The 16,777-nt window shown below is 47.0% G+C and overlaps 1 protein-coding gene across 17 annotated transcripts in view; it reads left to right on the forward strand.

The window, feature by feature from the left end:
- The window catches only part of EPS15L1 (epidermal growth factor receptor pathway substrate 15 like 1), a 101,075-nt gene that overhangs the window by 59,163 nt on the left and 25,135 nt on the right, over window positions 1-16,777 (forward strand). For 9 of the 17 annotated variants that reach the window (XM_060008110.1, XM_060008111.2, XM_060008112.2 and 6 more), the window contains 6 exons: window positions 936-1,100; window positions 5,879-6,002; window positions 6,901-6,951; window positions 8,051-8,187; window positions 12,701-12,761; window positions 13,772-13,854. In XM_060008110.1, the coding sequence (XP_059864093.1) occupies window positions 936-1,100; window positions 5,879-6,002; window positions 6,901-6,951; window positions 8,051-8,187; window positions 12,701-12,761; window positions 13,772-13,854 (621 nt within the window). Of the gene's footprint in view, window positions 1-935; window positions 1,101-5,878; window positions 6,003-6,900; window positions 6,952-8,050; window positions 8,188-12,700; window positions 12,762-13,771; window positions 13,855-15,930; window positions 16,155-16,777 lie in introns of those variants that run through there. The other 8 variants (XR_011246402.1, XR_011246400.1, XR_011246403.1 and 5 more) reach the window with 3 other exon arrangements.

The raw sequence follows: 16,777 nt of genomic DNA on the forward strand, positions 1-16,777 counted from the left end.
GTGGCCGCTGCCCACCAGCAGAGGGAGAGCTCTTTTCCTGCTCCCCTGTATGTAACGGCTAAAGGCCTCCTTGCTCGCCCTCGAGTGTCCCACCTACAGAGTGAGGGTGATGTTTGTTAGACCTTGGCAGTATCTAAATGCGTGTTCGTGCTTCCTTTCTTTTGACTGACTTGATCGCTTTGCTCTTTTTGCCAGTTTACTGGCAAAAGTTGATCACAAACTCAAATCTCAGGGATTTAATGCCATATATTGTGCTTTTTTGTTAATTAATACCTGTAGGGTTATCTTATGTCTTTTCCCTCCCAGCCTTTGGAGTTTATAAAACATAGGTAGGAGCCAAGACATAAATGTATGTTAGTGATAATGATAACGATATTAAAAATGATAGCTGCTGCTTATTAAGGCCCACCCTGCCGGACACCGCAAGAGGGGTTTTACCCGTCATTTCCAGGGCTCCATCTTGGAGAAGAGGAAACAGAGAGGTTAGATCACCAGTGCATATGAGACAGTTAAGATAAAGCTGGGGTCTGTCTGACGTCACAGATTGCCTTCCTTCCCCTGGCCTCACGTGCCTCCTCCAGGAACAAGGAGGAGCAAATGGGGTAATAAAATCCCACGAAGGAAAGTGACCGCTGAATATCACTTTGAATAGATTGTGCATCTGGATTTTGTCCCATTCCACTTCCTTCCGAGTCACCAAATGTCTGAACACTTGCGTTTCTCAGGGACCGCCTGGGGCAGCAGAAGGGTCTCGTCTTGGTTTACAAGTGGTCTCGCGTCTCATAAACATGGCAACAGGGATTGTCTACTCCGTAGATGGGTAATTCAGTTACCATTGTGAATCGTCCGGGGTTGGATGTTAGGAGAAAAAAATGTGTTGCCTAATACTCTTTTCCTAAACCCTACTTGATGCCGACGATGTCTTTATCGTACAGGCAAGAAGCAAGCTTTCCCAGCTGCACGAAAGCCACCAGGAAGCCCAGAGGAGTCTGGAGCAGTATGACGAGGTGCTCGACGGGGCCCACGGCGCCAGTTTGACCAACTTAGCAGAGCTGAGCGAGGGCGTCTCCCTGACAGAGAGGGGCGGTTTTGGAGCCATGGTAAAGGTGGAATAAATGTAAATGTAAAGGTCCCGGCCCCACACTGGGATCAGAGAAGGCCCTGCCCGCTTGATCCAGCACTTGCCAGCCTCGATTCTGTTCAAGTGCAGGGTGTTTCTTGTTTTCACTGCTGCTTTGCGTGTCCCCACCAGCCCTGCAGCCTGGCGTCCGGGGCCACACTCCAGCCTGGTGTCTGGGACAAAGCCAAGGATAGGCCTGAATCCTTTCTAAGACCAGTTTGTAAAGACCTCCATCTCCGTGAGCTGATCACCCAAATTTGGAGGGCTTCCCAAACTTAACCAAAATTGGATCAACTCTCATACATTGTGAAACCCCACATCCTACTAATTGAGAGTTTGGAGGAATGTGTGTGTGTGTGTGTGTGTGTGTGTGTGTGTGTGCGTGCGTGTTTCTGTGTTTCTACAAGGAGCACCTTGAAAATCACACGTATAGGTAAAGATCAAAAACAATGACAGCCCACCTGGGGTGTTGCTGTATCACCTATGAATTGGCCTCTCCCCTGAAATCTTGGTTACGTTTGAGACTTTGGCACTTGGGTTCAAACCTCATGACCCTGGGGGTGCTGGTGAAGGCCCGAGAGAGGCCGTTGGCCTCTTAGGTTTCTGCAGGCCTTCAGGCTGCTGACATCCAGCAGTGTTACTTTGTCCTTTGTTCCTGCCAGAGTTGGCTGTAGCAGCCCTGAGCCCTGGCGTGTGCCGTTTTGCAGTTTACTCTGGCTGACGAGAGTGTCTTTGTGCATCTCTGTGCTGTTGCGGGAGCCAGTGGGATGCTGTTGGTCTCCGTGGTTTCGTCGTGCTCTGCTCCCAAAGCCTTTCACCGCACGCCCCGCACTGCCATCTCTCTCTCCCAGGCTCTTGCTCCTGGCCCTGTTTGCCTCATGGATTCCTTCCCCTCCTTGTAATAATTCAGCCTCTCTGTCTCTCTTCATGTGAGACTCGGCTCTTTCTGTGCATTTCTTGACATGTTTCTTTTCTCAGTAGCCAAGTACTCAGTCCCAGGGATTTATGGGGAAGCTTACGCCTCCTCCCCCCGGATTGCAGAAGACCTGTTGGTGTTCTCATCTGTCTCCTGTCTCTGGCCGTCACTGCCTCCCTCCGCCATTCACACATTCCTTTCCTCAGGGAATTGTAAACGAGTGAATTCCATATCTGCTCCTGGGCCCGTTGTCAGCTTCGTCAGCTTTACCGTCTAAATAGAGACTGTGAACGTTCCTTCTTCCCGAACCGAGTGAGGCAGAATTTCCTGCTTGGCTGTCTGTCTCAGAGTGTGCGTTTCAGCTTCTTAGCCCTGCTCTGATTCTTCCCTCTGTCACTGGTACCCTCACACGGCTCTTGGCTTGCCCTGTTCCGTCTTAGTTCATGGAACAGCTCACTTTTAAACCCTCTCGCAGGCTTTGATAAGATTGGTTTCCTTGGATAAATAGTTGACAGTGAAGTGGCAGTTTGAAAGCAGCATGGGACGTCCCTCCCCTCTCCTGCCCCCCACAGATTTTTTTACCTTTATTTTTATTCATCTCATTAGCGGGCACAGTTTACATGATAGTCAGTTCATCTTGAAACGTCGACGTCGCGTATGTTACGTAGAAACTCAAAACCAGTGTTTGAGAGAAAAACTATTTTTATCTTGTTGTACAAATACAGTTTTTAAAGCACTTTTTGGTTTGTTTCCATTTCTTAATAAACACTTTGAAGAGGGCTTTTTGTTTACTCCTGGACATTTCAGGACTGCTCCGGAGGAGAGGGACCTCTCTTAGTTCTCTTTGAGGGGATGAAAGTGAGGAGTTTAGTTTCTTGACAACAAGTGTAACCAAAGAGGTGCGTCTAGAACTTTCTAAGTCTGGACGGTTTTACTAAAGTTACTAAGTTTAGTGTTAGGCTCACATGATTCTACTTTGTCCAAGACAGCAGGATTCTTAAAGCCATATTTATTTCTTATCTGTCATCCACTGATGAGAATACTGGCCTCTTGTCCTTGGAGTCAGCACTCGGCCAACCGGTCTACTAGAGAGAAGGTAATAAATCATCCCAGCCTTTAGTCTCGCGGAGAACTCATCATGAAAGAAGGGCTTGTCTGTCACATCCAGCCCCTGGAGTGCTGGAGCCAGTTTTATTGACTCTCCAGAGCCGATTATTAAATAGGAATTTTGTAAGCTGTTATTCAACCTTTGGTAACTGGACGTCAACCATGGTGGGAGTAGCTACACCATGGGAATTGGCAGAGGCTAACAATCAGGGCTTTTTTTTTTTTCCCCCAGAGCGCTGGTTCACCAGCACACCACTGCCTAGCCCCCATCTAAAGGGAAGGAACGTCACAGAATGTCACCTAGATGCCCTTTCAGAGTTGTCATGTCTGTTTCCCAAGAAGTGCAGTAATTAAGACCAGAACTCATTGTTCGAGGTGTTCTCCCTCTGCCACGGGTCGGATCGTTCACCCCGTGCTTGGCAGCTGCACTTGCGTCTCCCAAGCGGGCAGACGGCTCCGTGCTCGTTGGCAGGAGGTCAGTGGATGGTGGAGTTTACGGCCTCTCTGCACCAGGGGAAATCTAGTTTTCTGCTCTGGATCTGTGAAATGGAATCCAAACCACCTGTGGTTACCCTAACCACATGAATCCTGCCGGGGTCTTCTTAGGCTTCTCCTTTGAAGGGGAGGGAGCGGTTGCTGCCTTAGGCAAACAGTTGCTCCTGAGAGAGAGATTGCAGACTTGACTTTCCGCTCAGGGGATTTCGGGCCAGACCCCCCAGGATCAGTCTCTTCTCTGCCATTGTCCACTGTTATTTGTCAGTCTTCCAAGTGGCAATTGAAAACATTATAAAAACAAAAACAAAACAACACAACCAATTTGTACATCAGTGCTAATTAAAAACTAAATAGAAGCTTCCACACCGAGGCCAAGTTGTCATTCTTAACTCACTACTTTATCCACCTCATACATCATCTCTCTCTGTTCTTCTGGAACAGATACGTTCCTTCCCCTGGGCTGCAGTGCGAGAGGTTTATCTTCCACACCGGCCTCCTGGCTTCCTTAGATTATGACTTCTCCATCACGTTGATCTGTGTCTCAGAACCCCATTGGGTGCTTGCTGGCGCGGGCATGTCACAGTAGTTAGCAGTACGACGTCCTTACTGAGTCCTTGCCCTGCTATCAGACACAGTTCTTGCAGACATCGGTACTTACTTGCCTAAGAACTGGCTTATTTTCCCCACCTTGGGAAACCCTGTGGTTGGAGGCTCCAGATAATCTTTCTCAGGTAAGGAAAATCGTTCCGTATTCATCAGAGGGCAGGGGTGTTGGTCAGTCCTTCCGAAGCCTTAGGCTTCCTGTTAGCCTGGTGCCTCTGAGATCCGTCCTGCTCCCTGAAGTCAACTGGCCCAGGGTGGTAGGAGCCTCGTCAGGAATCTTCCTTTGGCCCCTTTGACGTCATTGCCCTGTATTTTCACGGAAGCCCAGCTCTTTAATCATTTGGTTTTGGTCAGTTGGAATAATGGCTGAGTTTGCCAGCCCCGAGGATGCTGACACATTTGCCAGATTTAGTGAGGATGTTGTGCTTTTTAACATCATAGTGAAACCTTCATGTTTTCACTGAGGGTGTGTCTTCATTAACCAAAATATCTCAGTATTTCTGAACCAAGTACACCGGCCCTATGTGTACTGTGAAGCCTCTCCCCAGCCCTTTCAGGTCATTTTCCACTATAAAGACGTGCTCTTCAAAAGCCGGTTTTTTTCCCTTCTGATTTAAATATTCTTGTTTGTTTCTAGAAATAAGCACTTTAAAAAAAAAATGCAAAGTGTTGCATATGCTCTAGTAGTTCTAACTGCGTAAGCACTCATTTCCTCTCAGGATGTAAATAGCCAGCATGTTTCTTGGTGTGGAAACGGCATTTTTGAAAATACCCACGTAGGTAACACACTCTGAGGAGGTGTTTGAGGGAGGCACACCTTTGGACAAGGCCTCCGGCTGCAGTCGTCGGCTCATTACATTTTCTTTCTGACATTTCCAAAAACATGACTTTTTTTCTGACTCGATTTTTTTGTTTTAATTGTGGCAAAAGGCACGTAACGTAGAATTTACCATCTTAACCATTTTTCATTGTACAGTTCAGTAGTGTTAAGTTTATTCACATTGTACCACTAAGCGCCAGAACTTTTTCATACCCATTAAACAGTAACTCCCCCTCCCCCCTCCCCCAGTCCCTGGCACCCACTATTCTGCTTTCTGTCTCTATGAATTTGATGTCTCTAGGGACTTCATGTAAGTAGAATTACACAATATTTGTCTTCTTGTGACTGGCTTCTTTCACTTAGCATAATGTGTTCAGGGTTCATCTGTGTTGCATGTGTCAGAATTTCCTTTTTAAGGCTGAATAGTATTCCATTGTATGTACATACCACATTTTGCTTATTCATTCATCCATCAGTAGACGCTTGGGTTGCTTCCACTCAATGATTTTTAAATAAACTTTTTAATTTTAGAAGACTTATAGAAAAGTTGCAGAGATGGTACAGAGAGTTCCCATGTACCCCACACCCAGCTTCTCCTGTTATTAACATCTTGTATGGTACATTTATCATAACTAATGAGCCATTGTCGACATGTTATCATTAACTAAAGTCCATCTTCTATGGTTTTTTAAAAAAATTACTCTCTTTAGGATCACATCATTTACAGGGAAAATATACCAGTTAGGTATAGAATTCTGTACTTTGCTTTAAATCTGAAATAATTAAATTCCTGTCCTGTCTCTTCACAAAATTATAGGACGATCCTTTCAAAAATAAAGCCTTGTTATTTAGCAACAACACCCAAGAATTGCATCCGGATCCTTTTCAGGCAGAAGACCCCTTCAAATCTGACCCATTTAAAGGAGCCGATCCCTTCAAAGGTATCTCATTTGGCACCAACTTTATCATTGAAAGGCTGTTTTGTGCCCCCTAGGGTTGTCCAGTGACTAGAACAGTTAGGAGGAAAGAAATTCTTTGAGCCTAATGGGCCTCTTGAGTTTTTCACCCCACCTGGTTATCTAAAGAGCTGTGGTGTTGAGGGGAGGGGGTGGGAAGAGCTCCAGGCTCACCAAGAGACATCCACGTTCAAGGGTGGCCTGCTTGGCCCTGAGACTCTGCATGCTTCAGTTCCCATCCACCTCTCGGGATTGATAAGATAATCAGACGTAGTGGTGATTATGGAACCACCTAGTAAACAGCAGATCCCCACGTAAACATCTAAGGTCTTAACGTGGTGAGTTCATCTGGATCCACACACGAGTCAAGAATAAGAAGAATTCTAGAAACAAGATTTCCTAAGTTTCTTCAGTTTTTGCAGAGCAAAACAGTATTTCCAAGAAGGCTATCTGTACTTTTCTGAGAAAAATGCCAGGGCAGGGAGAGGGCAGAGGGAGTGCCTTTCCAGTTTCAGATTTGGAGTGGAAGCACCTTAGTTCTGAGAGATGAGTCAGGCAGTCCCGAAACTCAGATGTACCATGCGGCTGAGGATGGGGCAGCTCCGGGGTCCCAGGTTCTTGGAGCCCTGGGAAGTGACGGGGAGGGACGGGGGTGAGACAGGAGAGTAAAGCACTGTGTAGAAAGAGAGAGTGAATTCAGCCTTGCCCTACACTTTCCTTGATTTAGGCCCGTGTTGAGCAGCCAACAATACTTTTAATTTTATCTTAGCTGTCCTCGCCATGACAAACTGCCTTAGTCAGTGGCTGCCCCTGCTTCCCCACTTTGCTCTGCCAAGGTCATGTCTACCATAGACCTGAACGGTCCTCTCTCCTCTAAATCCAGGTGACCCATTCCAGAGCGACCCCTTTGCCGAACAACAGACGGCTTCAACAGGTAAAAAAAAAAAAAAAAAAAAAAAAGCCTAAGCCTTTGTTAAAAGAAACATTTTGTGGACTGGCTCTCAGAATATTCCCATTCCTAGTTCAGGTTGAGGGAAATGGGGAAACACCTTGCAGCCTCCTTTGCCAGGTCAGTTTCTGAAGGAACCTCCATTGTCCCTCCCTTTCACAGTCTGGTGCCCCTTCTTGCCAGTCGCATAGCATGATGAGAATTAGAACTAGGAAAGAAGCCCCTGATAGCTAGGCCACTGTTTGGACACTTGTGCCCACTTGTGTCACCTATGGTGGCATCAGGGTGTCCCATTGGTACCCACATGCGGTGGCACTTCTGCCCACACATACCAGGGAGTGGACTGGGAAGGACAGCATCGCACTGCATAAAAGCCTAGCATCTTGTTCCCTGCTGGTGATGGTGGCTTGCCCCTCCTATAGTCACCAGGCCCACACCTCACGTTCGAGGAGAATGAACGCACCCTGGGCGTGGTGTTGGGATCATGCTGCCCATTTATCTAATTTTTCCCCTTGTATTCGCTTTTTCTATTGAGGTGAAATTCACATAACACAAAACTAACAAATTCACATAACACAGATTAACCACATTTCAGTGATGTTTAGTTCATTCACTGTGTTACGCAGCCACCACCTCTGTGTAGCTCCAGAACATTTCCATCTCCCCAAAAGGAGACCCTGTCCCCGTGAGCAGTCTCCCTAGTCCCACTCTCCAGCCCCTGCTTTCTGTCCTTATGGATTTACTCATTTTATTTTGAAATCAAGTGTTATTGAGAGGTATAATTAACACACAACAGAACTCACCCATTTTAAGTGCAGAACTGGATAAGTTTTGACAAATGTGTATAGTTGTGTGAGAAAGAGAACATTTCCATTATCCAGAAGGTTCCCTGGTCTCCCCCACCCCCTTCCCCGCCAGGTCTCTGGCAACCACTGACCTGCTTTCTGCCACTACGGTTTTTACCTTTTCTAGACTCTCATGTAAATAGTGCCAGTCAGTTGTGTGTTCTTTTATATTTGGGTTCTTTCACTTAGGCATAATGTTTATTCATGGGGCATTTTTTTCTTCTTTCCAAAACACCTAGATCCATTCGGAGGGGATCCTTTCAAAGAAAATGACCCATTCCATGGCTCTGCCCCCGACGACTTCTTTAAGAAACAGACAAAGAACGACCCATTTACCTCAGACCCATTCACGAAAAACCCTTCCTTACCTTCAAAGGTGAGTGACCCCGGAGAGGCTGCCTTCTGGTGCTGCCCGTCTGCATACTCTGCGTGTGTGAAGGCAGCCCTTTCCATTCCCCACCCTCCATGGACCGAGTCAGGGCCTCCATCACTCAGACTGTGAGTGCTAAGCCTGACGAATGAGGGCTGTGCAAGGCCAGGGGATTCCCCAGGGGCTGGCTCGAAGGCCAAGCCTCGTTACTGCATAGCAAGGTGACCGTTTCTGCCGATCCCTACAGAGGCTTGTCCCACGAAGCAAGGTGTCACATCCAGCAGTCCAGTGAGCCCAAGTCAGGGCGGGCTGTGTCCTGAACAGCTGTCATTCCTCTGTCCCTTTCTGTGCCCCTTTACTTCAGCTCAGGCCCACCTGCTGGGTTCTCTGCTCTGTCGTCTGCCCCCAGTGCCACTCCACCTCCCAACAAAGACAAAATAGAGCACCACACACTCCCACAGGTTTCCATGTGACTGCTCCTGCCATCTTCCTAGTGCAAAGCACTAATGGTGACATTGGCATCAGCCAGCCTCAGTGGGTCCCCGCCATGGCAGGAGGAAGTCCAGACCCACAGCCTGGCTGCACTTAGTGTGCTCCCCCGCCCCCCAGCAAGTAGTAAACCATACGTTTTGCACGTTAGACTCAACAGACTGGTTTAAATTGGTGTAAATGAGGATTTAAAAAGCAAACAGTAACTTTGTGATTGAATAGAGAATTTTTGTGTCTAAGTGAGGGCAATGTATAGCCTTCCTTCACGTTCTAGGCTGCATCTCTGTCCCCACCTTACCCATTCCCTAGTTTTTCACTTCTCCATGGACCTACTGGTATGTATCACTGGCCCCAGAGCTCCTTGAAGGCAGGGATTAACCTGTAACGTTTCTATCTGCGAGACCTGTCATGGGATCCCCCCTTTCATCGCTGGTGTTGGTGGTCTGTGTTATCTACGTTTATCAATTTTGTTGATCTTTTCCACGAGCCAACTTTTGGCTGTGTTAATTTTCTCTCCTGTTTGTTTCCTGTTTCACTGATTTCTGCTCTTCATTATTTCCTTCCTCCCACTTTGCTCTTCTGTTTCTAACTTCTTAAGATACAACCTTAGGTCATTGGTCTTGGATCTTCTTTTCTAATATGAGTGTTTAAAGCTATGCATTTCTTTTGAGGTGCTGCTTTAGCTGCATTCCATTCATTTTGGTATGTTGTATCTTCATTGTCATTCATTTTGAGATATTTTCCAGTTTTCCTTGTGAATGCTCTGTTGAACCTGGATTATTTAAAGTATATTGTTTCATTTCGAGATACTTTTTTTTCCCCCTAGGTATTTTATAATACTGATTTCTAATTAAATCTACTGTTACTAGAGGACATATTTTGTATGTTTTCAGTCCTTTTAGATTTATTGAGACTCGTTTTATGGTCTGTGTTGGTGAACATACTTTGTACACTTGAGAAGAATGTCTATTTGCTGTTGTTGGGTGTAACGTTCTGTAAAGGCCAGTTAGGTCAAGGTGGTTGTTCTGATTGTCTATATTTTCTTCCCTTTCGCCACACCATGCGGCTTGCGGGATCTTAGTGCCCCGATCAGGGATTGAACCCAGGCTGCAGCAGTGAAAGTGCCCAGTCCTAACCACTAGACTGCCAGGGAGTTCCCCTTTTTTCCTTTTTTTAAAATGTAAGGTATAGTTGACTTACAATATTGTGTTAGTTTCTAATGTACAGCAGAGTGATTCAGTATACCTATATACATATATATATACTTTTTCATTATGGTTTGTTACAGGACTGGTCGTCTATTTTTTTTTTTAATTAACTCATTTATTTATTTATATTTTTGGCTGTGTTGGGTCTTCGTTTCTGTGCGAGGGCTTTCTCTAGTTGCGGCGAGCAGGGGCCACTCTTCATCGCCGTGCACGGGCCTCTCACTGTCGTGGCCTCTCTTGTTGTGGAGCACAGGCTCCAGACACACAGGCTCAGTAGTTGTGGCTCACGGGCCCAGTCGCTCCGTGGCATGTGGGATCTTCCCAGACCAGGGCTCGAACCCGTGTCCCCTATGTTGGCAGGCAGATTCTCAACCACTGTGCCACCAGGGAAGCCCTGGTCATCTATTTTTATGGTTTTTGTTTGTTTGTAAGCTCTACCAGTTGCTGAGAGAGGAGTGTTAAAATCTCCTATGATTGCAGAATTGTCCATATCCTTCTTAATTCTGTCAAGTTTAACTTCATGTGTTTTGAAGCTCTGTCAGGTGCCTACACATTCATGATTGTTGTGTCATCCTGATGCAGTGACCTTTTTTTCTTTGTAAAGGGTTCCTTTTTTCCTCTGGTGCTTTGTCTTAATCTATTTTTATCACATATTAAAATAGCCACCTCATTCTCCTTATGCGTAGTCTTTGCATGATATATCTTTTTTCATCCATTTACTTTCAACCTGTCTGGGAGTTGAAGGATGTCTTTTGTGTCGAGCATGTAGTTGGGCCTTGCTTTTCTATCCAGTCTGGAAATCTCTGCCTTCTAAATGGAGTGTCTAGTCTGTTAACATTTAATGCAATTATTGATATGGTTGGATTTACGTCTACTATTTTATTATTTACTTTCTTTTATCCTCTGTATTTTATTCCTCTGTTCCCCTTCTTCTGTCTTCTTTTGGATTATTTGAATGTTTTCTAGAATTCCATTTTCTGGTATCTGTTGACCTTTTTTAACCATACCTTTTTTCATTATTTCTTAGAGGTTGCTTTAAGGATTACTATATACACTCTTAACTTATCATGGGCTACTTGGAATTAATATTGTGTCACTTAATGTAAAATGTAGAAAACTTGTAATCATATAGGTCCATTTATCCACCCTCCCCCAAACAGCAGCGTCTCTGTTATAGTTGTCCTATGAATGTAATACATCTAAATATGTTAAACTCCATAAGACAGTGTTTTAATTTTTGCTTTAATCCACTGTATGAATTCTAAAGAGGAAAAAATAGTTATGTTCTTTTTTCTGGCTGCCTTAAAGAGCCTCTCTTTACGTTTGCTTTTCAGTAGTTTGTGTAGGCTCTGGATATGTTTTTCTTTGTATTTATGCTGCTGGGCATTTGCTGAAGTTCTTACATCTATAAATTATGTCTTCACCAAATTTGGTAAGTTTTCTGCCATTATTTCTTTGAAAAAAATTTTTTTCTATTCTATTTTCTCTCTTCTCTTTGTGGGATTCAAGTTACATAGATGTTAGACCTTTTGCTGTTGTCTTTACAGGTCCCTGAGGCTCTGTTTCTTTTCATTCTTTTTTTCTTCAGATTGGGTAATTTCTACTGATTTATCTTCAACTTCACTTACATTTTTCTGTCATTTGCTGGTTAGCTAACCTAGTGAAGTTTTTATTCTAGATATTATACTTTACATTGTTTGAGAATGTCCATGTTTCTTCTGTATAGTTTCCATTTCTCTACTAAGATATCCTATCTTTTTATTCATCTTAAGTGTTTTTTCCTTTATCTCATTAAGCACAGTTATTGCTGCTTTAAAGTCATCCTCATCTGAGAATTCCAAAATCTGGGTCATCTTGAGATTGACTCCATTGATTGTCTTTTCCCTTGAGAACCGCATTTTTCAGGTTCTCTCTGTATGTTGAATAACTTAAAAATATATTCTATGCATTGTGAGTGCTCTGTTGTGGAGACTGGATTCTGTTGCATTCCTCCAAAGAGTGTGGATGGTTTTATTTCAGCAGGCAACTAACTTGGTGAGACTCATATTGCAAACTCTCCCTCTCTCACCTGTGGTTTCATTCCTGTGGCCTTAGCTGTAGGCTGCTCTGAGTCTACCAACCCACACACAGTGTAGGGGTGAGCCTGAGACGTGGACAGAGCTTGTCATGGCATTTGGGGCTCCCATTCTCTGCCTCTCCTTTCTAGATCCTGCATCCCTTTCTCATGGCTGTGGTTGTCCTGGGGCTCCCTCCTCTGAGCTTCAGTCCAGAAAGACAGTGAGTTTTCTATTGGAGTCATAGCCCCCCAGTACTCTCAGACTGTAGCTTCAAAAGGGAAAAGCTTGGAAGTTTCCTGGTCTAGTGGTCTAGTGGTTAGGACTTGGTGCTTTCACTGCCGTGGCCCGGGTTCAATCCCCAGTCGGAGAACTGAGATCCCTCAAGCCGAGTAGCGCGGCCAAGATAAAAAGAACCACAGGAAAAAAAAAAAACAAAAAAATGGAAAACTCAATCTTGTACTGCTTTTTCTGCCAAGTTTCAATTCTTTTCCAAAGTCTTCCTGCTTTGGTTCACTTCCTGGGTCTTCAGGTGATGGCTTTTTTTTTTTTTTTTTCCCCAGTTCAGAGTGTTTATAGGTGTTATCTGCGGGAGGGGTTGGTCTGTTGGGATTTAACTCTGCCGGGATTTAGTTTAAATCATTTTTATCCTCCCCAAGGCTGGGCAGCAGATATGGTGCATATAGATGTCAAGAAAGTTTGTGGTTGAATGAATGGATGATGAACAAAGGAACTGCTTTTCACTCTCTCCTCTCTCCTTTCACTCAGCTCGACCCCTTTGAATCCAGTGATCCTTTTTCATCCTCCAGTGTCTCCTCAAAAGGATCAGGTGAGACTGATGGCTTATTTTCCTTCTCACTCTTCCTCGGGCAGTGGAACGGCCCACCCATTTCCAAATCTGGTGTGTCCTCAGTGTTTATGTCATTAGTAAGTGGCACCCAGATCCTCGCCTGAGGCAGTGCAGCCAAAGCCATTCCCCTCTGGCTGCTCATCTTTCTGAGCAATAGCTGGCATCTTACTGGATGGAAAGGAAGCTTGGCGGTAGGGATTAATTTAGTAATAACTCCAATGTACTAGTTACTCTTTGCTCAATCCTCCTTATGAATCTTTGGTTCTAACCTCTGGATTTTTTTTCCTAAAGGAATCCAAAGTTCTACTGAGGCTTGTGCTATGGGCACTGGATTTGAGGGAACCTCCCCTCACAGCATAAAGCTCTTAGGTGTGCCTTTAAGGGAGGGGCGCGTTTGCGGACTCCCCCTTGCTTTTGGAAACAGGTTCCACTTGGTACTGCCGCCTTGCCTAACATCTTGTGCTTGTTAGTTGCAGAGTTTGATTTCGTAGGTGAACTCGTGGGTTATTCTGGACAAATCGCACCACCCACCAAAGGAGAAAGCTCAGCAAAAATCTCTACCTGCAGATGACCTCCCCACATAAATCATGTGGGTGGCTGGTCGCCTCCCTCTCCCTCTCCCCTCCTGATCCAGCAGGACAGGCAGCAGGCTCTCCTTCCACAGGGTGCTTGTCACTCCTTTGGTGACGGTGAACAATGCTGGCTTGCAGCACAGCCGCAGGGCAGAGTCCCTCTGGCTCTCCCTGCGCCGGCTCTCATGGCTGCCAACCGTCTGGCTGAGCTGCACCAACCATGAGCCAGAGTGGGCAGGGGCAGGGGGCCTTGTTGAGGACTTGCACCCGATTCACCACCCCATCAAACAAACGTGACCTCCATGGATCTCCTGCTTTGGGGGCCATTGAGAACCAAGAGGTGACACTTCCCCCTGCTCCCAGGAGGCGTGTTCTGTGAATGCCCTGTAACTCTTCCTCTGCTGGTGCTGCTTGCAGGTCCCTTTGGAACCTTAGACCCCTTCGGAAGTGGGTCCTTCAATAGTGCTGAGGGCTTTGCCGACTTCAGCCAGATGTCCAAGGTAAAGCCCTTCCCACAGAGCCCCTGTGCCTCTGCCAGTGTCCTTGTGCCTCTTGTCGTGGTCTTGTCGTGGGCTGCCAGGTGTAACTGTTTAATGCCACGTATGTATTTCTTTGGCACCTGTCAAACTCTGAAATGTATTCTCATGTGAGGTCGTGAGTCAGCAGACGGGGTCTAGAAAGTGCCCATGGCTGTGGCTGGACCCACTTCCCTTCCTCCAAGCGAAACTGCCAGAGCCCTGAGTCCCTCCCGGAGGCGTAAGCGCCGCAGGCTCCCCGCTACTGCCACTGGTGTCAGATGGCAGTCAGACCTCAGGTGATAAAGTCATCTCTGTGACTGAACAAAGTTGCGAAGGTCTTGGGCCCTGAGGGCCAGGCCTGGCGTGCAGCCCGCTGAGGCTGGAACCGTGGGCCTTGGGCCAGAAGGCAGGAGGTGTGTCTGGAGCTGCCCATGGACAGAACCCGAGAAGGATGTGGAAACCGAGGGCTAGGCTCGGTGAATAAATATGCAGGTGAAAAGTGAGCCTTTCAGGAAGGACGATAGGCACTCCTGGTTGGACTGGATGGTGCCTACACGGCCATAGTTACGTAAACTGACTGTGGATATAGTCCCACAGATGGTGTTAGAGCTCTTTCGAGAGGGGCTTGGAGGATGGTGCTTAACGTAGCAGGAAGTCGGTCAGTAGATATGTCCAAAATGGACAGATCAAGAAATAAGAGTAGAGGCCCACGACTGAGAGGTAGATTCCAGAAGAAACTGCTAAGAAGTCAAAAATGTTGGCCTAGGCGAGTAGGTCTGCTGTTCTTTGTTCTAACCTTTAGCGTCCCTTGGTTTTGACCGTGACCCGTGTTTCTTTGCCAAGAATTAAGGGAAGCAGCATTAGGTGTGCGCGTCTTGGCCTCGGTGGGTGAGGGTGGGATCCGTCACAGATAAAGCGCTGCGTGTGGCACGGCCTGTGGCCGCGGAGCCATAAAGCCCTGCATTCTTTGTTGAGTCCACCGGTCTGTCCCAGCCGCCTGCTCCAGCCCAGGTGCCGTGAGCACTGGGGGGCGGCCACATGCAGATACGGTTCCTGTCTCCTCACTGGTGGGGGTGGGGTGGGGAGGGAGCCCCCCCGGAGTGTGTGGGATGGGTACCCACGGTGGGGAGTCCTGGGCCCCCGGCACCGCTCGCCCCGCGTGCCAGCTCCTCAGCATCCTGCGTGTTTCCTCCACGTTCACTCAGCCCGAGGGGCGCACGACTGTCTGGGCGCTCAGCACTCGTGGTTAGCAATGTGTGATTGTGGTGCGTGGCTTCCAAGAAACATTTGGGATTTTGTTTATGTTTTCAAAGAAATGCGTGAGTATAAACTGTTGAGGTAGCAAATGTAGCTTCTGGCCAGAGGCAGAGCATCTGTTTGCCCATTGGCCGCCGCAGAAGGGAGCCCAGAAGTGCTGGGGTTTCGGCCTCTCTCCTTCCAGTGCCTGGAGGGAATGAGCCTCCATCACTCGTATGGGAACTGTGACACTGACGGTCAGGGCGCCATCTGGGATCAGCCAGAAGGGACCAGGGCCTGAGATTTGCCCTCATGTTTGCCCGTCACTGCGTGGCTGTTACACACACTCCTTGAGTGGAGCTATGTGTCCTTGTCTTCTGTCCGTGCTTAGTGGGTGGGAAACCATCGCCTGAAATGAGAAAACTTCTGCCACACGGGGGCGGCAGTCTCCAGGGAAGGGCTTCGCACTGTATTCTCAAGCTGGCACAAGTGGGACCTCTCCCTGCGCAAGGCCGAGGAGGGAGTGAGAGCTAGCAGTGCCTCCGAGCTGGGACAAGGACGAGGGCATGAACGGGGTCCTCTGTTTCAAGAAGCACCTGAGTTGAGGCTGTGTGTGGGGTGGCCAGCCTGGCGGGGCCCCGGATGGCAGAAACGGCCGCGTCTCCCTCCTCCAGGCAGTGCCTGTGTTTCCCGTAGCTGCAGAGACACCCCAGAGCCGGGCAGTTCAGAACCTGGCCCTTCCCTCCTTCTGCCCGTTCTAACCTAAGGTTGCATTTTCCCTTTTCTAATTCCGCTTTCCCTCTCCTTGTTCGCGTGTCCCAGATCAGGCTGCGCACACGTGCACTTGCGACTTCAGGGCCAGTGTCCCTTCCTGTTCGTGGCGCTGGGCGGGATGGAGCTGGATGGGGCCGTGGAAAGTTTGTCTCCAGTACTCCATTGTTTTGTTTCCACGATTCCATCAGCTCCTGATCTCATGCCACTTGCCCAATTGAATACAGGGCCCTAACCTCATAGGTCTCTGTTTTTCCCTTTTGGTTCCCTTTCTGTTTTTCAAGAACAACATTGTGTATATAAATAAAATGCTGAAGGAAATGAAAGTAAGTGGCAAGAAGGTGTTTTTTTTTTTTTTGACTTCTTGGTTTGTGTGTGTGTGTGTGTGTGTGTGTGTGTGTGTGTGTGTTAACATCGCTATCTTTTCTCCACCTGAGTGGGGTGGGGAGGCAATGCACGCTGGCGATGCGTGCTGGCTCCTTTTCTTTCTTTTTTTTTTTTTTCCTTTTCTTAACTTCACCCTAAATAAGAGTGTCCTCCCTCTGCCTGGCAGTGCTAGAGGAGAGTGCCAGCCAGCAGTCTGACTCCAGTAGATTCCTTTGGGAGGTTCTCTGGGCTTGCACCCTTCATTGAGGTCCCTCAACACCCGAGAAGATTTTTCTAGACAGTATTACCTTGCTTTAAAAACACATTCCCCAAAATAGATTTCAGAGAGCATCTGAGAATAAAAACAAGACTCTAACTTAATTATTTTACTCCCGCCCTAAAAAAAAAACCACCTATGAAATACTTGACTGCCCATTGTCAGCCCATTTTCAGTTGTTTTTCAAGCGTGCGTTCCTATTTAGGGCTTTTTTTTTTTTTTTTAAGTTTAGAGTCGTTTGCTTTAAATCAATTC

The sequence above is a fragment of the Delphinus delphis genome, chromosome 3 (assembly GCF_949987515.2).
Source record: "Delphinus delphis chromosome 3, mDelDel1.2, whole genome shotgun sequence".
NCBI lineage: Eukaryota > Metazoa > Chordata > Mammalia > Artiodactyla > Delphinidae > Delphinus > Delphinus delphis.